General features: G+C 27.0%; 4 protein-coding genes and 1 long non-coding RNA gene across 14 annotated transcripts; 3 read left to right on the top strand and 2 right to left on the bottom strand.

Annotated features, from left to right (window-relative positions):
• Positions 1–647: 647 nt before the first annotated feature.
• On the top strand, positions 648–2,909 carry LOC124950292 (protein penguin). The gene is made up of 2 exons (XM_047496764.1): positions 648–848; positions 928–2,909. Exon 2 carries the CDS (start codon positions 956–958, stop codon positions 2,849–2,851), a length of 1,896 nt encoding a protein of 631 aa, XP_047352720.1. The 5' UTR covers positions 648–848; positions 928–955; the 3' UTR covers positions 2,852–2,909.
• Positions 2,910–3,773: 864 nt separating this feature from the next.
• LOC124950289 (proteasome adapter and scaffold protein ECM29) lies at positions 3,774–12,259 on the bottom strand. Of its 3 annotated transcripts, XM_047496741.1 has the most exons (28): positions 12,119–12,259; positions 11,180–11,427; positions 10,990–11,108; positions 10,751–10,900; positions 10,395–10,673; positions 10,124–10,319; positions 9,952–10,037; positions 9,665–9,854; positions 9,417–9,562; positions 9,032–9,347; positions 8,772–8,958; positions 8,323–8,679; positions 8,077–8,252; positions 7,904–8,005; positions 7,620–7,826; positions 7,424–7,538; positions 7,152–7,335; positions 6,761–7,049; positions 6,455–6,688; positions 6,039–6,383; positions 5,808–5,964; positions 5,566–5,724; positions 5,348–5,479; positions 4,962–5,271; positions 4,654–4,837; positions 4,444–4,579; positions 4,139–4,348; positions 3,774–4,064 (listed from the first exon to the last, which is right to left on the bottom strand). In XM_047496741.1, the coding sequence occupies exons 1-28, from the start codon at positions 12,141–12,143 to the stop codon at positions 3,862–3,864; spliced, it is 5,442 nt and encodes a 1,813-aa protein (XP_047352697.1). In that variant the 5' UTR covers positions 12,144–12,259; the 3' UTR covers positions 3,774–3,861. The 3 variants fall into 3 exon arrangements, with proteins under 3 accessions (XP_047352697.1, XP_047352698.1, XP_047352699.1); XM_047496742.1 differs by lacking the exons at positions 3,774–4,064; positions 4,139–4,348; positions 4,444–4,579 and having other exon boundaries at positions 4,698–4,837; positions 4,922–5,271; XM_047496743.1 differs by lacking the exons at positions 3,774–4,064; positions 4,139–4,348; positions 4,444–4,579 and having other exon boundaries at positions 4,699–4,837; positions 4,928–5,271.
• Positions 11,875–12,395, top strand: LOC124950296. Its single transcript, XR_007101313.1, has 2 exons — positions 11,875–12,034; positions 12,109–12,395. It is a non-coding gene; the product is annotated as an uncharacterized LOC124950296 (long non-coding RNA).
• A 332-nt stretch (positions 12,396–12,727) lies between these two features.
• On the bottom strand, positions 12,728–16,191 carry LOC124950293. Of its 8 annotated transcripts, none has more exons than XM_047496768.1 (8): positions 14,637–14,841; positions 14,217–14,463; positions 13,770–13,901; positions 13,576–13,699; positions 13,349–13,491; positions 13,169–13,274; positions 12,982–13,096; positions 12,728–12,891 (listed from the first exon to the last, which is right to left on the bottom strand). In XM_047496768.1, exons 3-8 carry the CDS (start codon positions 13,861–13,863, stop codon positions 12,763–12,765), a joined length of 711 nt encoding a protein of 236 aa, XP_047352724.1. In that variant the 5' UTR covers positions 13,864–13,901; positions 14,217–14,463; positions 14,637–14,841; the 3' UTR covers positions 12,728–12,762. The 8 variants fall into 8 exon arrangements, with proteins under 8 accessions (XP_047352724.1, XP_047352726.1, XP_047352722.1 ...); XM_047496767.1 differs by having other exon boundaries at positions 12,729–12,891; positions 14,032–14,463; XM_047496770.1 differs by lacking the exons at positions 14,217–14,463; positions 14,637–14,841 and adding an exon at positions 15,984–16,191.
• Positions 14,342–23,840, top strand: LOC124950290 (glycogen debranching enzyme). The gene is made up of 27 exons (XM_047496744.1): positions 14,342–14,527; positions 15,396–15,450; positions 15,537–15,710; positions 16,414–16,537; positions 16,614–16,803; positions 16,943–17,153; positions 17,219–17,353; positions 17,442–17,660; positions 17,766–18,001; positions 18,083–18,295; positions 18,376–18,570; positions 18,642–18,771; positions 18,876–18,999; positions 19,091–19,356; positions 19,443–19,601; positions 19,695–19,903; positions 20,062–20,265; positions 20,339–20,571; positions 20,653–20,742; positions 20,850–21,027; positions 21,117–21,473; positions 21,548–21,695; positions 21,798–22,161; positions 22,253–22,461; positions 22,551–22,736; positions 22,821–23,057; positions 23,129–23,840. The coding sequence occupies exons 3-27, from the start codon at positions 15,588–15,590 to the stop codon at positions 23,192–23,194; spliced, it is 4,806 nt and encodes a 1,601-aa protein (XP_047352700.1). The 5' UTR covers positions 14,342–14,527; positions 15,396–15,450; positions 15,537–15,587; the 3' UTR covers positions 23,195–23,840.
• Positions 23,841–24,511: the final 671 nt, after the last annotated feature.

The raw sequence follows: 24,511 nt of genomic DNA, 5'->3' as shown, positions 1-24,511 counted from the left end.
AAACCGCGTGCTACTGGCTGCTCCTTGAAAAGCGTGAGAAGAGTGGTGGTGGGGGAAATTGCGTGTTTCGTGTGCGCGACAATGCTATGTACGCATCAACAGATATTTACCAAGTTTTTTATATATATATAATTAACCTCTAACATTGACTTATTTTCACATTTAAATAGTAAACTAATCAGAATAATAAGCATTTATTTAAATTATAAATTACGTACGATATAATATTTCTTTACGTATTATCTTAAATAGATAATATTTTATATAGATTTTATATACAATTGAATGAATTTCTTTGAAATTGGTAACATAAAATTTTTATTGTCTTCATAATCTTCATAATTACAAATGTGTATTCATTAATGTACACTATGATGAGTAGGTTAATTGAAACGAACAATTCTTTGTGTATAATTATTGCAAATTTGAAACAGGTCATTTCCATTTCCAATTATTGTGAAATAGTTAAAGTTAAATATATGTTAATGTTGTATATTATGTGCATCCATAATTCAGGCTTTTGTAAGTCAGATTTCTGAATGTGATGATGTTAATAATTTATACAAATTCTAGCGGTAAAAAAATACACGTTACTGAATGGCGGCGACATTAGCGCTCCTATCGGCGACAAAAGTTCCTACTCTCCTTTCCTTTGATTACTTATTATAGTTTAATGGTCACGCGGATTTATCACACGTGTATTTACTATAATATTAAAACAATAGTTTACTCTTGAAATATTGTGTTGTATTCATTTTTTTAAGTATTTGTGTTTATTTATTGAAATAAAAATACATATAATTTTATAGACTCTCTATAGATAATAAAAATATAAAATATTATTTAAGGTTAAGATCAGAAATTGTATCACTCATATACAATACATCTTTTTTAATTTTTTAATTAACTTGTATAAATCTTGTTTAGTTATTTCTTCTAAGGATTATATTAAAATATGAAACGAAAAGAGCAAGAAACTTCTACGGAAAGAAAACCGAAAAGGATAAAAAAAAATTTAAACAATGATGATACCATCACAGAGAAAGTAGACTTAAAAGTTGTCAAAAAAAAGAAAAAGGATAAAGAAAATAATGTAAAGATAGAGAAAAAAGTAAAATTTGAAAAACCATTGTTAAAGAATTCGTTGAAAGTACATCAGAAAGATTTAAAAAAAAAAGGTTATTTAAAGGATTTGAAAAATAAAAAAAATATTACAAAAGATAATATTTTAACGACAGAAAAGGAAGATTGGCAGAACTTTAAAAAGAAGAAGAAAGATTTAAGAGAAAAAAGAAAAGAAAGAAGATTAACGGATGTATATGAAATATCTATTCGAGCAAAAAAAATAAGTGAAAAATTACGTAGAACTGACTGTACATTAGAAGAAAAAAAGAAGTTGAGTCAAGAGCTTCACGAATTATTAAAATCTCATTATAACAAAATAATATTTACTCATGACATATCGCGTATAGTTCAGTGGGTACTCAAATATTGTGAATCTGATATACGAGATAATGTATTTGACGAATTAAAGCCATCTATCATAGCTATGACTCAATCAAAATATGCAAAGAATTGTATAAAAGTTTTATTAAAACATGGAACTGCAATATTAAGAAAAAATATTATTTCAGAGTGGTATGGAAATATAGTTAATTTGATGAGTAATATTGTCTCTGCTCCTCTTATTGAACTTGCATATTCTACTTGGGCTACAAATGAAGATAAAATAAATTTTAAACAAGAATTTTATGGTGATATATACAAAAAAGCCAAAGATAAAAAAGTAAAGATTCTTTCTGATACTTTTGAAAATGCAGAAGGTATGAAATCTGCAATATTATCTGCTGTAAAAACAAATGTAATTAGAATTTTAAATAAGAAATTTATTAATTCTGTATTACTTCAAACTGTCATTTGGGAATATTTGACAAATTGTTCAAATGTAGATAGAAGTGAAATGATAGTTATGTTAAGAAGTTTAATAGTTGAATTATCTAGTACAAAAGTTGGTACTAAAGTTGCTATGCTTTGTATATGGCATGGAACTAATAAAGACAGAAAAATTATTATGAAAGTTCTAAAAGAAAATATTAAAAATATTGCCATGTCTGAACATGGGTATATGGTATTATTAGCACTCATTGATTCTGTCGATGATACTGTTTTAATGAAAAAAATAATTCTCTCTGAAATACAAAAAGATTTAACAGAAATAGTATTAAATGAATATGGGAAACATGTTATATTATATCTTGTAGCAAGGAGGGATCCTCATTATTTTCCACCAAGTATAATAGAGTGTTTAAGTCAAGGAGATAATAATGAAACGAGCAAAAAACCAGCTGATATTAGAGAAAAAGAACTTCGTGAAGCTGTTACAGACTTATACTTAGAATCAATTGCTTCAGAAACAGCAGAATGGCTGTCAAAAGGATCTGTTTTAATGGTTACTCTTGCAGTATTGAAAGTAGGTTCTGGTGAAAAATTAAAATGTGTATTTAAAGCCATCGCTTCTTTTCTTACTAATACAGAATCTGAATGCGATCTTATTGAACATCCAGGTCTACATATGATGTTAAAAAAACTTATTCAAAATGATAAAAATTTAGAAGCAAAGGAAGAGACTACTTTTGGTTCTATATTAATTGACTATCTAACAAAGAATATTCTGAAACAATGGATACGATTTAATAGAGGTTGCTTTTTGCTTATTTTACTAATAGAAAATGAAACTGAAACAGTAATTAGTAATTTAATATTAAAATTGCAAGCAGTATTGCAAAATATTAAGAAAGAACAAACTCCAGGAGCTTCAATTTTACTTAAAAAGTTAAAAGAGAAACAATGAATTTGAAATAATTGTTATATATATTGGATTAAAATAAATAAAGATTTTAGAAAAATTATTTTTATACTGGTAATGTAATTTTTTTGTCCAATATTTTTACATAATTAATCATTCCATGTGAATTTTGAATGTATATATTAATCACATATTAAGTCACTTGATATTAAAAAAGCTGATCTATTCTCTCACTTTATCATTATAAATTAAAACACCATTATGTAATCATAATACATTTGATATAACAAATGATATATTATTATATAATTTACAAATTTAAAAAGCAAGGGTATCAGAAATATAGTTTAAATTGGTCACAATCCAGTGTGATTAATAATTAAATGCCTTACCTTTGGTAACAAAACACATTGAATATGTGGGAAGTTTTTACAGAATAATATTGTGCTGTAACGTTTGTTTACATTTTATCAATTACTATTATTTTGTTAATTTTAATAACAATTTATGCATTAAATTATGCAATACATTTACCCAGTGAGAAACTAAAAACAGCAAAACTAGTTTTTACCCAACTATTTGTCCATAAATATTGTAATATTACAAAAATTCAATCTAGCTATTCAACACTTAAAAAACTGGTTTCTGATATAAACATAATATATCCATCTTATAAGATATATTATATTTTAATAATATATCATAAAGTAATTTAATTTAATAGTCTGAATAATTGTTGTTTTTGATGTTAGTACATTCTAATTATAAGATTTGTTATAGTTGATAAACTGCATATTTTGAATACATAAACTTCCATTCATATAGAAGAATCATCATGTAATTTTTTAAAGATGAGATTATATGTCCAGTAACACCTTTATTCCTGAACCCAACACTGAAATGTGAAAATTTGCAAATATTAATAATATATATTGACAATAACCAATATATAATTTGCGTGTTACCATTATTCAGAGATGTGTGGTACTGGAAATATAAGTTTACTGATATATACTTTGATTCTAGAATAATACAGAAATCAAACAACATAGTGTTTACATTTTCAGCATTTCTTTAATATCTATAACTCTTGTTCGAATTTCAGGTTGATTATCCTTTGCTAAATCTGGCATTAATTCTTTAAGCACTAATTTTATTTTGTCAAGATTTTCAATATTTTTTGTTTCATTTAATTTTTTTGAAAGCGAAATAACTATATTTAATCCTTCCTTTCTTATTCTTGTATATCTCGGAGTACCTAAATAAAAAACAGATATATAAAGGAATCTGGAAATCTAAAGTTATTTGCTGAAAATATTCAAATTTACTTACTTATACAATTTGACAATATATTGCAAAGCATATCACATAATGAATTTAATGTTTCTTTATCTTTTGTCGTCATATTTGCATAATTTATTGTAAAAAGAACAAGTTTATCCACAAAATGATTTAGTGATGTCAATATAGCAACTTGTACAGATCTCGTTGTATTCGGTAATACTTGTTGACAGTGGTGTACAAATTCTATACAAAAGTTGTCTGAAAAATATAAATGTACGAATATAAATTTATATACTCATATTATATTTAATGAGCGTAATTGATATTTTTAGTTAAATATAAAATTCTTTTACCCTGTGTCTTTTTAGAAGATGGCCATGCTTTGCCTAGCATTTCATATACTACTTCTTGTAACTTGATATTATTTTCTTTCCTCTTAGAATTTTCAACAATAGAATCATCATCATCATCAGCGTTTTTATTTGATAACTATGGAATTTACATAATACATTAGATTTAAAAATTATATTAAACAATTTATTTATCAATCTGTTAATACTAACTTTCGTTAAAATTTCTTGAGCAATATTATAAACTTCTGTAAATTTATCGATATCTAACTCATGTAATACAGTACAGAAAGCTTGTAGAGCATGTTGACGATATTCTACCGCTTCTTTTTTACTTTCTCTATATAGTGTTTCTATTATCATTTCTTTCAATTTTTCATCTTCGTGCAAGGTTTCTCTAATGTTAAAATTAAAAATAAAAATTGATATTAAAAAATCTTATAATATATATATATGTATATATATATATATATATACACACACACACAGTTTTGTAACAGCAACAGCATACGTGGTCTTACTTGCTATTACTTGCTAATGTAGCAAGAGCACTTAAGAGTCTCTCTTTGCCATTCCACGTTCGTCCTCGTAATCCATCTGTCAATACTTTTAATAAAGTATTTCTTGCATCTAGATCAACACCACTACCCAACTTTGATGCTACTGTATTAACTGCATTTGCTGCTTGTACTTTAGTATTCCATGATGCTGATTCTAAAGCTCCACGTAGAGTAGTAGTTATTGTATTTAAATTTTGCCTAATTCCTGTTTCTGTTCCTGGTGTTATATCATTCCATAATTCAGTCCATAGTGCAACTGTATTTTCATTTGCTGGAAATAAATTGTTTAAAATAGAGCAATACATAAATTAAAAATATTAAATATGAATATACTGTTGTATCCAAACCTTGAGTTTTTTCTGCATGCATAGCAAAAAATATAAGAGGTATAATAATATTTAAATAATTTCTTAATAACTCTTGATTATGATTATTTATGGATTGCAAAGTTTGTCCAACTGCTAATCTAATGGAATCATCTAAAAATAATTCGTACTTGTTACAACACATAATTAATTTTATTAAATTTTTATTCTAAAAGTTATTCCTTTTTGTTTATACATACCTTCTTTTTCCATATACCAAGTATTTAAAGTGTTAAATAATTTTTCAAGACTAGATTCCTTTGCTGATCCAACCACATGACCAATAGCAATAGCATTATTTCGTCTAACCGCAGCATTACGATCAGCTAAACCATTTACCAAAACAACTAAAAGCTTACCTATATATATATAGAACATATATAATTGTATAGTAAAAATTCTCAATAAGACATAATAATCGTTATATTGCGTTTATACTAACCAGTATATGGTTGCATCTCTTGTTTCAAATGAGTACTAAGAAGAATCAAAAAATGGGAACAAGCAATCTTTGTTCCAAAACCAACGCTGCATTTTATTAATTCTATTACTTTTGGCATCAACTCTTTCAAAATAGACGCGTCGATATATTGTATACACTATATAAAATAAAATAATTAATAACTATATCTTAAGTATACGAAGCAAGTATTAATTATAGACAAAAATTTACTTTAGATATTGTTTCTGTTGCATGATGACCTTTTGCAACAGAAGTTCTTAATGCATCAATAGCATCTTGTGCTTCGGATGTCGTACCATATGCATTACTTAAATATGACAGATTAGGATTCTCAGATTCTCCGATTGCACTTAAAAGAGCAGGTATTAAGTTGACTAGAGCAGGTTTAAGCAAATTTCCAGCTGATGTTACAAGTTGAGATACTGTTTGTAATGATACTGCTCTCACAGTATCTATTGTATGAAGTACACCAATATCAAGTAATGGTGGTAAAATGGCTTGTAATAAATCTTCACCTGCTTTACCATATGAAGAATCACAGTGTCGTATACAAACCTATAAAAAAAAAGAAGATAATTGTATAGTATATATAACAATTTACTATACTAAAACTATTTATTACTTACTTTGCTAAGTACTTTGGCCGTATTTGTAGCAGCTAGCCTTGTACCTTCATGAATGTCATCCATTACACGAAACAATTTCATCCATAATTCAGGAGCATATAATTCTAAATTTATATGGATATTTGCTCTCAACAAATCAGATAAAGCATTACAACAACTTATGCGTACACGCCATTCATTATTTGTCAAATTATTTCTAATATCATCCAATATTTCTTTGTGATATTGTTCAAGCTAAAAAGTAACATAAAAATGCTTGTAAGATAAGTAGGCGAAAAAAAAAATTAAAAATAATTTTTTACTCACAGCTTTAATTGTAGAAGGAACAATTTCACGCCATATACTACTCATACTTTGTTGAAGTTTTGGAGTAGGATCAAACTGATATCTGTATAATCTTGGTATGATACTTGGTAAATACTTATTTAATTCATCACTTGCTATACTAGCTATAGCTGCAAATCCAAATGCAGCACCTTTCTTAGATGTCCAAACTGCATTATGATTAGCTAATCGCATAAAATAATAAACCAATTCTGGTTTTTGTAACTCAGTTGCAAGAGAGCATATTTCTCTATATGTTGATATATTACCACTAAAAACATAAATAGTTATTATTCATAGAAAATGTAAAAGTATGTTATTAAAATAACATTGCTAACACTCAATTTGTTATTAATAAATAAACTTGTCTTACCCACTAGGACTTTTTCCTAACTGGCCCTCTTCAAATAGTTTTGTATCACTTGTAACTTGTTGTACAGTTCTGCGACCTTGCATAAACTGTTCTAATATAGACGATACTAAAGAATTACGTTCTTCTTGTGTGCTATTAGCATGTACTAGACTAAGTCCCTTTGCTGCTAAATCCTGTATTATATCTATTCATAAACGTAAAAATATTACGTTATTTAAGTTTTCAATATATACCGTTTGTTCGTAATTATTAAAAAAAAAAAAAATATTTACCACTGTCCTCAGAAAGAAATTCTATAAAAGCATGATGAATTGCTGATAATTTTGTTTTGATACAATCTCGTTGAACATTATGTTTTAATAGTGCTAACAACCATATGCATGTGGCCTATAAAAAAAAAATTGTAACTCAGTATGGCAAATCAAACAGAAAAAAAATAAAATACTATATCAAAATTATGTCTCATACCTGTCTGGAATTAGGATGTGGTATCTTGTACATTTTTAATAATTCATCTAGTACATATATTAAAAGTTCAATACTCTTGTTGCTAAATGAAATCTTATATTCACTAGGAAGAGTTGTCCATGCATCTCGTCCTTCTGGAGATGCCTGTCCCTGAACACAACATACTAGAGCTTCGCCCATAATTAAATGAATTTCTATATCTTTAGTCTATAAATTAAAATATTATTATATAATATAAATAATATACTTAAATGCAATATTATAAGCAGTAAAAAATTACTTACTTCTTTCGCCATTGTAATTATTTTGTCTATTATATATGTAGTGTGTGGAAAATCTTCTGCAACGCATATGTATCCTAAAGAGATCACTGCCTTTTCCTTCACCTGAAAAAGAATTTTTTTGAAATCTGACAAAACAACGAAAATCCGTATCCTCATAAAATAATAAAACAAACCTTAGTCTTAATTTTTACATCAGTTACTATAGAAAACAGTGTTTCTGTAACTGCTTTTTTATTTAATTCATCATTTCCTTCTGCAGGTAATGGTAAAGGAAATGTTTTTCCTACAATACCAATAGCTTCAACTGCAGCATCCATAAGTAATGTTGTACTTTCATGAAGAAATGTACCTAAAAATATAAATATAATTTATTAAAATAGTTTTTTGATACAATTTATTTATCGTATATACGAACGTACATATAATTTTAACAACATGAATATACATCTCCCAATTGAGCAGGTCGTCTCTATTTTCATTTCGTTTAATTATCAAATTCCTCTCCATCATGAAAGTTAAAGCCAATAATGAACCATGCTGTGATTCTACATGTTTTTTCTTTATCATATCTATAATCTCCGAAATGTGTTTTTCGAAATCAACAGATGAAAAATTAGAAGTTATAACACCATAGACTTTAGCAACCAAATATCTTACATCCGGTTTTGTGGATGTAAGTAAGGTACGGAGCCATGGTAATTCTTTTTCATAAATTTCTCTCATATAATTTGGAATACAACCAACAACTTCTAATAATGCTTGCAAAGAAGTTGAATCTGCAAAAACACCAATAAAATCACGTTCCAAATATCTATTTTGTATTTTTATAAAGTTCAATTCTCTCAAATATTATTCTTGAAAATAATACCTGCAGCAGCATGAGTGAGCAGTAAAATCATATCAAGATAATAATTTAGTGCTCCTGGTTGAGTTTCATACAAATTTTGTAAATAACGTCCAATCATTGGAGTGTATTCACATGGATGTTGTAGTGGCTCATTATATGTAGGTATATTAGCACTTTTTGCGAGACAAACGCGTAGATAATTAATTATCTGTAAAAAATACATATATGTAAAAGTAATATATTTTTCTATCATATAATTATTCGAATCTGAAAAAATATACCTCTGAAAAAGTTGCAATATTAAATGGAAGCGTTTTACTTCCTATATTTATTTTTCCACCACTTGGCATAGACATTCTTATTTGCATCTTTGAATGTATATAAGCTACAAGATCTGAGAAATCTGGTAGAACTGTTTGTTTGACATCCTGTTTATCATGACTATCACCGTCAGTTTTATTTACACCGCTATATAGAGCTTTTACAGCTTCTGTACTTATTTCATGTTTGTTATCACCACATGATAAAAGTAGTAGATATCGTGATGGAGCATCATCAGGAGGAAATACTGTCGCGGCATAATGCATAGCCACAAACCTATATTTAAATAATAATAAATTATTTATGTATAATAATATTTATATCAATAGATTTGTATATACATACCTTACACTTGATTCTGGTGATTCTATATGAGATGACAATAAAGCATTCATCAAAGCTATGTTACTTTTATCTTCTCTATTGAGAATAAATGCAGATGTTACAGATATTAAAGCATCTCGCACAGTTCTTCGTAAATCTCCGTCAGTCTTAAATTTGAAAAAAAATATTATAATAAACAAATTTTATTAAATGTATAACTGGAAAAATATTTGAAAATCTTGTAAAAAAATTATTTAATCAGTACTTACCGATACCAAGGTATCGAAAAGATTTTGTAACAAACTCAAATCTTTATTGATTAAAGAAGGTATTCTTTGGCCTAATTGTCCAATAATTGTATATGCCATAGGTTTATGAATATCTTCGCCTTCAGAAATTAATTTTATCATACCATTTAATATTACCCCTGCTACACGAACCAATGGTGTAAGACTACATCTTGAAAAAGAAAGAAACATAATCTTATATGTATGCATATTTACATAAATAACTTAAATATAGAAATAAAATTTTCAAGTTAATGAAATAGACTTACTGCTGAACAATATTAGATGTAAATTGCAATGCTAATGATTTCAACTTTGAATTTGTATTTTTTCCATACAAAGAATCAAATACAACCTATAATTTAATATAAATATCACACTATTAATATTATACAAGATTTCAATTATATAAATAATTGTTAACAATTACTTATAATATACCTGAATGCATGAAGGAATAATAAAACCTGATTTAGTTAATCGACAAAGATAATGTAATACTTTTAGTCGAATACGAGTACTAGCAGGTAATCGTTTCATTTCAGGTTTAATTTCCTTTTGTGTTGCTAAACCATCAGTACCTAAGAATAATGTATAAAGTGGTGCAGCTATTTGCATTGAGGACCAATCTAAAGAACTGAAACATATATATACAAATACTGAAACAAACATAAAATTAAATACAAGAACTACAATAAAATTTTGTACATACCTTACAATTTTTTTCAATTCTAAATCTGCCATATTAGCAACACTAAATCTAGTATCTGCAGCTGCAACAACCAAATGTATAAAAATATCTGAGTCAGGAAAAAATCCACTAGAAATAAATTTAACAATTCCCAATTTAGTTTGTTCCAGCTGTTCAGCAGTAGGTGGATGTTCACCTATAACTCTCTTGAATGCATATTCACTTAATCCAGGTGGAACAGGAAATTGAGGCCAATCAACAGTTTGATTCAATTGCTGATTTTCACTTTGTCCTACCGATCTAATATTATACCAATGTTGTTTATAATATAAAATGTATTATAATTAAATTAATCATAGTACAACAATCCTGCTTACCCATACGGTAACAATAGTACATCAAGCATAAAGTTGATCAATTGTTTTGATACATAAGGTTTATCTTGTAAACCAAGTAAAGATGTTCGCTTATCAGGGTCTGCAGGAATATTAATATGTCCTAAGGCTGGCATTATTATTAGCATTAAACTAAAAGAATTATATATACATATATATAATGAAACAGTGTAATTTTCTTTTTATCTATCACATGCATTAATAATTATATATTGACAAACCTATCTTGATGGGATAAAGGTTTTCCATCAATAGCATTTAATACACTGGGGATTAATTCTGCTTGCTTTTTCATTTCCATTCGTGGATATCCCAATTTTATATATATAATTGTAAAATTCTGAAAATAATATTATACTCATTAGATACTATTTTGTCATTAAAGAACACATATAAATAAAAATAACATACAATTACAAATGAACTAGCAGCTGGATCCTGATACTGCAACAATAATGCTTCAACTGGTAACTGCACTTGAGGTCTAGTTTTTACCCTTCTATTGATATGAATTAACAACTCCATTACTTTTTTTCTAACGCCTTCCTGTGCACTGGACAATTTGAGCAATACCGGCGGTAGGAATTTACAAACAGATGCTTGTAATTGTTCATCTGTATCTGCTGATCCCAGCCGAAGGAAAACTCTTTCAAGCAAAACTTTAATCAAACAATATTAATTAATTACAGAAAATACTTGATTAATATATGTACATTTTATTAAACTTTATGAGAACACAATTAACATGATTCATAATCTATTGGATAATTTCTATAGCACAAATATTATATATATATATTTTTCAAATAAATTAAAAATTCAGTTTTATCAACTTTAAAATAAAATAATTTTATATATAATGTGTAACAAATTAAATAATTTCCATATATAAAAACAATAATACAAAAAGAAAATATTTAATTTAATCATAAAATAATAACACTATACAATAACGTAAATTTTGTCGAATATTTAAATGTGAAAATTATAAATAAAATCATAAATAAACACTGTATTTTAACACTAAACTTGATCTGTTTGACAGTTGAGTAAGCACGTGCTGAAATGAAGATGTAGCAGCTGACAAGGGTAAGGAGAGGGAGAGATGTGAATTGAGAAACTATTGAACAGAACCTTCACGGAAAATGATAGGTTTGAAGTTGCCTTTTTACAGGGCGGCATGACAATTGACTTTCTTTTTTACGTTAAAAAATGCTTTAAAATACTAATTTTGCTTGTTATAGTTGTCCATTTAAATAAACCAATGTATGACTTCCGAAATGATAAGGAACACAATGAAATTAATTCTTTATATACCGAATAAACCTAATTTTTTTCAGGACTACTCACTCAGCTCGTCCGTAGCTGCTGCCATTTTGAAATAGTGTATGAGAGAAAGCGGATGACATCGAGAAACGAGAAATGTCGCTGAATTTTGCAATTAATCGTTTTATGTCGAATCACTATCTATGTACTTTGACTAAACATATGCAAATTGATGTACTTCGTTTAACAACGCAAAATACAATAACAAAATTTTGATCTTTTCGTTTATTTGTTTGATCAGTACAATGTACTTAATCTTATACGAATGCTTAAAAAATAAAATTATAAATGTAAGACGTCATCCTGAACAACACAATTATCTACAACTAATTATAATCATCGTAATTATGGTTATTTTATTTTTTTATTTTTTTTTATAAATTACAAACTTTTCTATTCAAAGAACGTTTATTATTTAATAACACTTAATATGGTTTTAAATTGAGGTTAACTATCGATTTAAGTCTTTATTTTTTATCTTACAAATTATTGCAGATAATTTTATTAAAAAAATAATTTAAAACAAAAAATAACTCTTTCTTAGTACTTTAATTTCTTTTCCTTTTTTCTTTTATATTTTTACAATAGTAAAATTAATCTATTTAAATAAAAATATTAATTTTTACATTTTTTTAACTGTTTTAAAAGAAATAAAATAATATTATAATTTATAATATATTTATAAATATTATTACAATTATAAAATTGATAGAGGTATTACAAGATGACTTGGAATTCATAAGGTCTGGCATAGGATCTGAAACAACTGGATCCTTGTATACATTGGGGCAGTTAGTCTGAAAGGAAATTTAACATTTTATTAAAAATTCAAAACTTGTTAAAAATTATATTTCATACTAAATATATAAACCTAAATATATTCTTACCCAAATAACAGCAGTTATAACTTGTACAACGAGTTCCTTAAGAATTTTTGCAGCTTCGATACCACATAACACGGCAGTTAATGTATAGTAACAATCAGATATAGCTTTAAATTGGCTAGGAATAAATTATGATATTTACACATGAAATAAAATATTATATATAAACGCAAATTGTTTATATACATACTCGCACAAGTCATGAATTTCCATATTTTCTGTCCAATCTGTTGGTCCTACACAGTCCAAATATTCATCATGGAGTTCTTGATAACACTTCATATATTTTCTGAATACTATTTCATTCAAATTTGTTTATTATTCTTCCATGTTATGTATACTTAATATTTACACTTCTTAGAGGACTTACTAGATTGATAATTTTCATATACACAAAGTTTACTGTTTAGTACTCTTAATCCTGCTATAAGTTGCATATATAAGTGATCTTCTGGCAAGGGTGTACATGCTTGCATTACATTATCAATTGAATCAAGACTTTCAACTATTTTCCTTTAAAATAGAAAAATAGATCATATATATCATTTTTTATTTACAAATATTTGTCATTTCATTAAGATCACATGGCCTACAAACCTACAAAAATATTCAATGTCCTTATATGAAGCAATTAATAATATACCTTCTGGATTAATAACTTGTAGTTTAGCCAGGTAAAATAATATCTGGTCCTCATCGCATTTAACTTTTTTATCTAATGCTAATGTGCAATAAATATATTTTAGGTTACCAAACAATAAAATCTTACTAATAAATTAAAAACTATTTACTTTTATGTATAACAATGTTTGTATGAGAAGAATAACTAGTTTCTTCATATTCAATAGTACTGCCTAATTGTGAATAATCAAATTCAGGATCCATGTTATAATCCTCATATATTTCAGTTTGAGCATAGTATTCTGCAATGAAAATTATAAAAATAAAATAAACAGCAAATAATATGTGCCAATGTACAATTTCCATGTAATATTTTTCGTTTAATTGTCCTCATTCAAATTCTCGTTGACAAAAGATTAAATTAAAAATTACCGCCACATTATGATATTTCTTTGAAGTTGTCAAGCTTATATTTTAATATTTATTTAAATATCGATGTATATACTCTTAAACATATGCGACACATATAACACATACTTTTTATCTTTTTATAAAATTTATATCATAAATACAATTATACATTAAAAATATATTGATTCTTGCATTTTTACACATACATGAATGCATGATAAATGTTTTATATGTTTTCATGGTTATATAAGTATTTTTTGTAAAAATTATGTTTCATTATATGTATGTTGGAATGTGAAATGCCAATAATACAAATTTCAAATTTAGTCACGTGAAGTTGCCGCAACATACAACCAATGAAAAAAGCCGAATTTTTCGTATAAAGTCCTTCTATCGTCTGCTAGGTCCGTATTTTTAAGATGAACCACGTTTCTATTTCGTGACCTTCAAGATCTGTATATCAAAATAAAGGTCAAATTAAATCTTTTTTATTTCGACGTAAATTATTAATGATCAGGTGAATTATGTGTATTATCGTTAATTATAAGTTATTTAAATAATATTATTTCGCTTGTTTATTTACGATTTTTAAATATTTTTAAATGATGTTGAATGTCATGACCGACCTTGTGCTTATTTAGTTGTTTGTTTCGTTTGAATTGGCTTTTAGTGATATTCTTAGCTGACATGAAAATGGTATCATTTAAATGAAATTATCTTGTTAAGTCATAAAAATACTAATCCGAATGTATATGTGCGTATATAGACATACATTTTAAAATAGTATATGTGTCTATTAAGTATAGAACTTTAATCACTTGTTGCTTTTACTTTCTGTTAAATTCTTGGGCAACATAAGTGATTATATTAATTGGATTGAAATTAATAAGAAAAAATAATATTTTTTTTTATTTTTATTAATAATTTTTGTGTTTTTAAAATAAAATAACTAAATTATAAATGGATTTTCTCATGTCAGGTATAGTAAAAAATTATATTTATTTTTATTTAGATTATTTTATGGTGTTATAGACAAAAAAACAGAAAACAGAAAATAGAAAAAAAAGCAGAAACATATATTAAAAACTAAATATTACATATTCAAGTATTTATTTTATATATATCCTTTATATATATATTTTAAAAATTTTATAATCTAATTATGTTTAAGCATTATTATATAAATTATAAAACATTAATAATGTTTATCAGTATTATATTCATTAATTTACTATTACATACTTGTTATGTTTCTTATCTTTATTTTTATAAGAAATAAACATGTAAAATATATTTTTATAAGAAGTAAAATGTTTACTATCTATTACTTTTATTGTATATTCTTTCTGATGTCGCAAATTTTGCATATTTTCTTTGAATTACAGATATTATGTATGTAAATATATATTATGGATGATTACTACAACATATCTGTTATAGGTAATACAATGTGAAAATCCTCTACTATTCTAAAGCATAGTAAAAACAACATTGCAGCTGATTAATAAAAACTCATTTATGTACAGATCTTATGTAAAGCTATAGTTATAACTTAAATAATCTATTTATTTTTAACAATGGATTCAATGCTTGCAATAAAGCATTTTTTTGGAAATGCAGTACAAATGCTTATGAGGAAATTTAAGAGCTTTTTACAACATCTATGTAAATGCCGCTATTTGAGGTTTCTCTTGTCTTGTGTAAGTTTTGACATACATGATATAGTGTGTGGATGTAAAAATATCATCAATATTTATCAAATTCTGTTATATCTGATATAGAATTATTGTTATGTTTTTAATAACAACAATCTTTTTAAGCGCGATTATTACTTTAAAAATTAACAAATCTTATGGCAGGAAGTATTTCTCTTATCCATCCACTAGATCATAGAGTTGTAATCCAAGTATGTAGAGTAAGAATAGCTTCAAGCTTTATGTATGTTCATGCAGCAGAACTGTGTAATGTAATACCATGCGTTTTGCACGCTCTGTAGCTTCTTTGTGCCAATAACTTATATTAAGGCTCATGTCAGTCAAATGCTTGTCTATTTACTACGTTTTACTTGTAAGTACTAATCCTCTAGGTAAACATTTTTTTCATAAATACATTTTGTGGAAGGACTGAATTTATAATATATGTAAAGTATTTTTGATTGTGTTCCTTAACTTATTTTGTATTATACTTCTAATAATAAACATAAAAACATACTTCTAATAATAAAACATTCGTTGGAAGCAAATTTGTGTAGCAATAAATATTTGTGCTGTGTTATAATATAAAATAGTGTAATATTGTGTGGAAATGGGCAATTGCTATTAGTGAAGCTTTATTACACCAAATAATCTTTTATTTGTTTTACGAATAATTGTAATTATTTTTAAGATTTAATACTATTTTTAGGCAATAGATAAAAATATGACTGAACGTGGTCCATCTGCAGAGAGCCAGGACTCTCAACAAGTAAGAGTCTTGACTCTAAATAAAGGAGAACATCTTGATGGAATTTTATATCGACTTAAAAAAGGTATATATTTAATATAATTAAAGAACAATCTTATTATTTTTTATTTTGAAATTGAAACTAATTAATTTTTATTTAGGATGGAAAGTGGAATTCAAGCTTGGAGCTTCTCTTCTTGGAAAGACACTTGATGTTTTTACTAATCATCCATTATCAAATGATCAAAAATTTGAAAGACACACATATTACCAGTTACCTTGGATAAATGATTCTGCTAATTTACTTCTAACTTTACCCGGTTCCTTTCATTATTATGTTATGGATTCTGGGTAAGATTTTAATATGCAGATGATTATTTCATAACTTTTATAAACTGTTAATAGTACTGAAAATAATAAATAAAACTCATAGTATAATAAGTAAATTGTAAATAGTACTAAAATACTATATTAATAAAACTGTTTATAGTACTGAATCAAGAATAAAAGCCATTGCTTCTGGATATTTGATGGTGGATCCTGAATTAAAAGTTGGTGAACGTGGAGAATTATTACCATTAGATTGTATTCAATGTCAAACTGTACTGGCAAAAAGTTTAGGACCCTTTTCCACTTGGGAAAATAAATTACTAGTGGCTCGTAACTCTGGATATAATGTTATACATTTTACACCAATTCAGGTAATTGATATCTTTTATTAAACTTTATTCAATATATAACATCTATAAAAATATGTATATTATAGGAATTAGGATTGTCTAAATCATCCTACAGTTTAAGTGACCAATTAAAATTGAATCCTCTCTTCAATGATGGAAATACAGTAATTACTTTTGACGATATTGATGAATTTATAAATAAAATTCGTAATGAATGGAAAGTAAGTTATATTTATAATTCAAAAGAGTTCCTAACACATAACTATATTTCTATATATCACTTTGATTAATTATAATTTTGTGTTATAGATGTTAAGTATATGTGATGTTGTTTTAAATCATACAGCAAATGAAAGTCCCTTCTTAGTCTCTCATCCAGAATGTACATACAACTGTCTTAACAGTCCTCATTTACGTCCTGCATACATTTTAGACGCTGCTTTATTTGAATTAACAATTCAGGTTGCTTCTGGAGAGTGGGAATTTAAAGGTATTCCTACAGTAGTTGAAACTGAGGATCATTTAAATGTAAGCATTGTATCTTTGTTAATATTTGAGTTACAATATCTTTAAAGAAAATTGATTAAATATAGGATTTAAATGTACAACTGCATTAATTTCTTTAATTTTCAGTCTATTCGTCATGCTCTGCATTCATATTTTTTACCACTTGTAAAAATTCATGAATTGTATATATTGGATATTAATGAAACAATAGCAGAATTTTTAAATTTAGCACGAACTCAAATCCCTCAAGATGTTAATGAATTACCAACAGAAGACATATCAGTAATAAAAGATCCTAAATTTCGTAGATTAAAAGCAACTATAGACATGCCACTTGCTCTTAAAAAATATAATACATATAGGTAGTAATTGTATTTTTTAATATACCTTAATTAATATTTAAAATAATATTATTTAATTCAAAAAACAAATTTGTTTCATAGAGCTGATAGTTTTGATGAGGAAACTCGCCTGAAACGTTGTGCAGAAGATCTTAGAAAAAAATTACAAGAACTTAATGATGTAATTATAAATGAAATTCAAAATCATTTGAATGCAGCTGTTGAAAATACAGTTGCAGGTATACGATATTTTAGAGTGCAGGCAGATGGACCCAGACTTAAGGAAATTAGTGAAAGAAACCCGCTTGTACCTCGGTAATTTCAGAGTAAAAAACATAATAAAGTAAATATAAATGAAATAAAACAATGTGGTTATAATGAATTCTATTTTGTAGATATTTTACTGATTATGGAACTCCTAAATCATTAGTTGAAAGAGAAGCAACAATGTTTTCAGAGGCTGGTTGTTATCTGATGGTTCATAATGGATGGGTTATGAATGGTGATCCTTTAAAAAATTTTGCTGATCCTGATTCAAATATCTATATTCGAAGAGAACTTATTGCATGGGGTGATAGCGTAAAGCTTAGGTAATGAAGTACATTGTATTATTAATTGTTTCATTTTTGAATATGTTTTTAAATATTAATTATTATCGCAGATATGGTGAAAAACCAGAAGATTCTCCTTTCTTGTGGGATCATATGACAAAATATGTAGAGCAAACTGCCAAAATTTTTGATGGTATACGTCTTGATAACTGTCATTCTACACCTATTCCTATTGCTGAGGTATATCAATATTTTCATTTTTTTTCATTTTTTTTATTTTTTTTATTTTGTAATAAAAAGTTAGTTCGAGTTTATTGATTATAAAATATTAAATTTTTGTCTAGCACATGTTAGACGCTGCTCGTCAGATTCGTCCTGATTTGTATGTAGTTGCAGAACTATTTACGAATTCTGATCAAAAAGATAACATTTTTGTTAATCGTCTTGGCATTACATCTTTGATCAGAGGTACGATAATATTAAATTAGAAAAAATATTTCTAATATCTTTCTTTTTCATGTTTTTTATAAATTGAATTATACTCATATATATAATGTAGAGGCAATGTCTGCATGGGACAGTCATGAAGAAGGACGATTAGTTTACCGATATGGAGGAGAACCCGTTGGAGCTTTTTTGCCATCACGTAAACGACCGTTAGTACCATCTATAGCTCATGCTCTCTTCTTGGATCAAACTCATGATAATCCTAGTCCAATCGAAAAACGAAGTGTTTTTGATTTACTTCCAAGTACTGGACTTGTATCAATGGCATGTTGTGCTAGTGGAAGCAATCGAGGATATGATGAATTAGTACCGCATCATGTAAGTCTTCTAAATTTACTAGGAAGTGCTATAAATAATAACAGAAACAAAATTTATATATTATTGAATGAATTACAAAATTATAGATTCATGTTGTTGATGAAACAAGACAATATGCATCATGGACAGATGATGATAATTTAGCAGATGGTATAAAATTTGTAAACCATCAAAACGGTATAATTATAGCTAAAAGGGCTTTGAACGAACTACATTATACTCTTGGCAAAGAGAAATTTTCCCAAGTGAGTATATTTACATAAAATTTCATAATATCTCATAACATCATATTAAAATTACTATTCATTATTTTACTAACTTATTTTACGTTTTTATAGGTATTTGTTGATCAAATGGATACTGATGTAGTTGCAGTAACAAGGCATTCACCTTCTACTCATGACAGTGTCGTTTTAGTTGCCTTTACAGCATTCAAACATCCTGATCCTAATGCTAATGATTTGAGAAGATATATAAAGCCATTAAGAGTAGAAGGTGTTGTAGAAGAAATCATTTTGGAAGCTTCATTATCACACAGTGGAACAAAGTAAAACATTTTATTTTATTATATAATGAAATTATATTAATTAATTTATTTTATAATATAATGAAAATATAATATATATATATATATATATATATATATATATATATGTATATATTTATATATTAAATATAGCGTGTTAATAATATGTTATATTCTAGAAATGGTACATCTCCATTTCTTTATCCGCAAAAGTTTGTTAAAGATGAAAATATCATAAATGGAATGTCTGAATATGTTATCAATCTAAAAGAACATATTCAGATTTGTGATTCTACTATGTTAGAAAAAGTTGATTCAGGAGATCCTAAAATAACACAGCTTAACTTTATCAATTTTATACCTGGTTCTGTCATTGCTATTCGGTAAGAAATTGTAAAACTTACTTTATTATATATATATATATATTTATATTTTATAATTGTAACATTATTATAGGGTATCTCTTCATGCTAATATAAAGCCTGCTCTAGCCAAACTTCAAAATACTATTTCTTTAATCACATCAAACAAAAGCTCAGACTTGCGAGTTATTGTATCTCGCATGGATCTTGTAGATTTGAATAAAGCCATCTATAGATGTGATCAAGAAGAACGTGATGAAACTTCAAATAAATTTGGGGTATATGACATACCTGGTTATGGACCTTTAGTCTATGCAGGATTACAAGGTAAATTAATATAATAAATTTTGTATGTAAAATATAATGAATGAATATAATATATTTACATTTTTCTGCATTTTCGATTAGGTGTTATATCTGTGTTAGCAGATATTCGACCAAACAATGATCTTGGTCATCCTTTATGTGCTAATTTAAGACAGGGAAATTGGTTGATGGGTAAAAATATTATCATATTTTGAATTATTATAATATTTATAACATATAAATCATCTATATTTTCATAAATGCAAATTATTACTTATATTTTATATTACATTAAACAGATTATATTTGGCAACGACTTAAGGAAGATCATGGCACTAAGGCTCTTGGAGAATGGTTGGAGGAAGTAGCTGAACCATTTAAATTAATTCCCCGTTATTTAGTACCAAGCTATTTTGATGTGGTTGTTACTAATGTTTACATAACATTATTAGAACAATGTTATGCTTTAATGTCAAGGTATCTATGTTTATATTATTGCATTAAAAAAATTAACTTTTATTAAAATAATATTTTAGTTAAAAACTATTACATAATTTTGATTATAGTTTTGTGAAGAATGGTTCTACTTTTATTAAAATACTATCTTTAGTCTCAGTACAAATGGGAGGTATAGTAAAATCAGCTCAATTACCAGACTTATCGCCAAATTTAGATCCTCCTAAGCCAAAAGTGATACAATATAATGGAGAAACAGAACAACTATGTTTGACATTATCAGCAGGTCTACCACACTTTACAGTAGGATACATGAGAAATTGGGGTAGAGATACATTTATTGCTTTAAGAGGTTTACTTCTTTTAACGGGTAGACATCAAGAAGCTAGATTCATAATCCTAGGTTTTGCTGGTACGTTACGACATGGTTTAATGCCAAATCTTTTAGATAAAGGAAAAAATGCAAGGTAAAATATATAGATAATCATTTATTTGAAAATGTTGAGATAAGTACATATGTAATGTTTCTATTGTATGTAAGGTATAATTGTCGCGATGCCTTGTGGTGGTGGTTATATACTATTCAATGTTATATTCAAGAAGTTCCAAATGGTTTAAAAATTCTATCTGATAAAATTTCAAGACTCTTTCCCAGTGATGATTCTCCTTCATTACCAGCAGGACAAGTTGTATGTTGTTACTTTTAAAATATCTTTTATATATTTCAATAAAACATTAATATAATATAATTAGTAAAACATGACTTAAATACATGTATATATATGTTGCAGGATCAACCTTTATATGATGTTATACAAGAGGCACTTATGGTACATTTTCAAGGACTTTGCTTCAGAGAAAGAAATGCTGGAAAACAAATTGATGAGCACATGACTGATAGAGGATTTAATAATCAAATTGGTGTACATCCAGAAACAGGTTTTGTTTTTGGAGGTAATGATGCTAATTGTGGAACATGGATGGATAAAATGGGATCATCTGAAAAAGCTGGTAACAAAGGAAAACCTGCTACACCAAGAGATGGCTCAGCTATAGAAATAATTGGTCTTAGTAAAAGTATTTTGAGTTTTCTAGCTGAATTATATAAGCAAAATCTTTTCCCTTATGGCAGTGTTCAAAGGAAAAATCGTGATGGTAGGATTAAATATACAGTTTTATAAGTAGGAAATATAAGATATATTTTTTAATATATATTACATAATATTTTATTTATATTATATAATAGGATCTGTAGTAACTTGGAGTTATAAACAATGGGCAGATAAAATATCAGCAAATTTTGAAAAATATTTTTACATAAATGAAGTGCCCACAGAAGGTGAATTAAAACCTGAATTAATCCATCGTCGCGGCATATTTAAGGATAGTCATGGAGCCACACAGGAATGGGCAGATTATCAATTACGTCCTAATTTTCCAATTACTATGATAGTTGTAAATATTTTTTTTTTTTACCTTGAATCAGATAAGAAAGATACAATTTTTATTATACATGTTAAATTAATAAACTTATTATTTTAAAGGCTCCAGAATTGTTTAATCCACATCATGCATGGACAGCATTGAAGAAAGTCGAAGAAATTTTATTAGGACCATTAGGAATGAAAACATTAGATCCTGCAGATTGGGCATATAATGGTTATTATGATAATTCAAATGATTCTAATGATACTAAACTTGCACATGGATGGAATTATCATCAAGGACCAGTAAGTTAACTAGCATTATTAGTAGAATCTTTTATATTATATTCTTAGTATTTTTGAAAGAGTATACAAAATATTGCTTTTTAGGAATGGATTTGGCCAATGGGTTATTTTCTTAGAGCTCGTTTATATTTTGCCCCATTAGTTGGGGGTGTAGATGAATTGCGCCGCACGATTGAATCAACTGAAATTATTATTTCACGACATTTTGTCGAAGCATCTACAAATCATTGGCGTGGTCTTCCTGAACTTACTAATAAGGATGGAGAATATTGTAGAGATAGTTGTCGAACACAAGCATGGAGTGCTTCATCTATACTAGAGGTCTTTTTACATAATCATATGTATTTATTATCTAAAAAAACTTAATTTTTTTATAAAAATATCTTTTGCAGGTTCTCCATGATTTAGATAAAATCAAACAAAAATTACAATCTGAAAATCAAGATTCAATAAATTGATATAATTTTGCGTGTGTTCACCACCGCCGACTACACTTAGAATGTTTAAACTTAGAAAAAAAAAGTAGAATTAGAAAAAAAACTGATCACGAAAAATTACGTATTCTTGAGAAGGTAATAGTAACACAATGCACGGAGACACACGCATATAATAAACAGCACGTTAATTTAAAAAACGCACTGCCATGCAGCACTATAACAACTTTCCCTGTAGTTGATGAAGTTTTTTCGTCAGAATCTAAAAATATAGTAATAGGAGATAATATAGAAAGTAATGATGGATCAAAAGTAAGAAAACAATATAATTCTAATTCTGAGAATGGTTTGGAAACAATTGAAACTTTATTTAATGCAACAGAAATGTCTATATCTCGTGACGCGGATGTTACTTATAAAACTGCACAATTCGTTCGTGAAAATGAAATATCTGCAAATTATTCTCAAAAATATTTCAACGCAAATAAGAGCATAAATGTAGATAAAACTGATATAAAATCTTCATCGCCAAGTGATCATGTTTATGAAGAAGTTGGAAGAATTAAAGAGCCACAATACTGGCCTGAATTTGATATTTTAGATTATTATGAGAAATATAGTCCTACAACGGCAAAGACTTTAATAAATACTCTTCTTTTACCAAAACAAAGAATATGTAAAGAATGTGCCACTTCAAAATATAGTCCAGTATATAGTGATCAATACATATACAAGAAAAAACCTTTATATGCTAAAGAAGTTATTCTTCATCATCTGAATGATATATATTATTTTAAATATTCTTTAAATGAAATGAAACGTGATACGTATTTTTCAGAAGACAATAATATTCAAGACTGTATGCCATTTTATAATTATTCTAAAACAACAAAATCAGGCATATTTTACTTATGTGGCCCACCAAAAGATATATTTGATCTTAAAACTACATTGGATCCAGAGATTATTATAATATCTAGTACTGTTAATTTAGTTAATGATGTAGTGAATACACAATTATATCATCGTTATATAAATGATAGATATACACGAATATCCAATAATGGATACATACCCATGACTTTTGAAGTAAACCATGACAGCATCCTTAGCACCATAAAAAACATAGGATATGATACAGATTTACAAAATTGGATAAATTATCGTAATAATGTTTTGCAATCATGCACTTCAAAACAAGATGAATTAATATTGCCTGAACACCATCCAAATAGATCAAGTTTATTACTATTAGAACCGTTATTATTAATGCCAGATTTGACAAGTCCTAGACAAAGGCAAAATAAGAATCGTATCTCACATACAGAAAATATGAAAATA

The sequence above is a fragment of the Vespa velutina genome, chromosome 7, assembly GCF_912470025.1.
Source record: "Vespa velutina chromosome 7, iVesVel2.1, whole genome shotgun sequence".
In the NCBI taxonomy this organism is placed as follows: domain Eukaryota; kingdom Metazoa; phylum Arthropoda; class Insecta; order Hymenoptera; family Vespidae; genus Vespa; species Vespa velutina.
The sequence above is the reverse complement of the archived record's forward strand: the minus strand, read 5'-3'. Positions and strand labels throughout refer to the sequence as shown.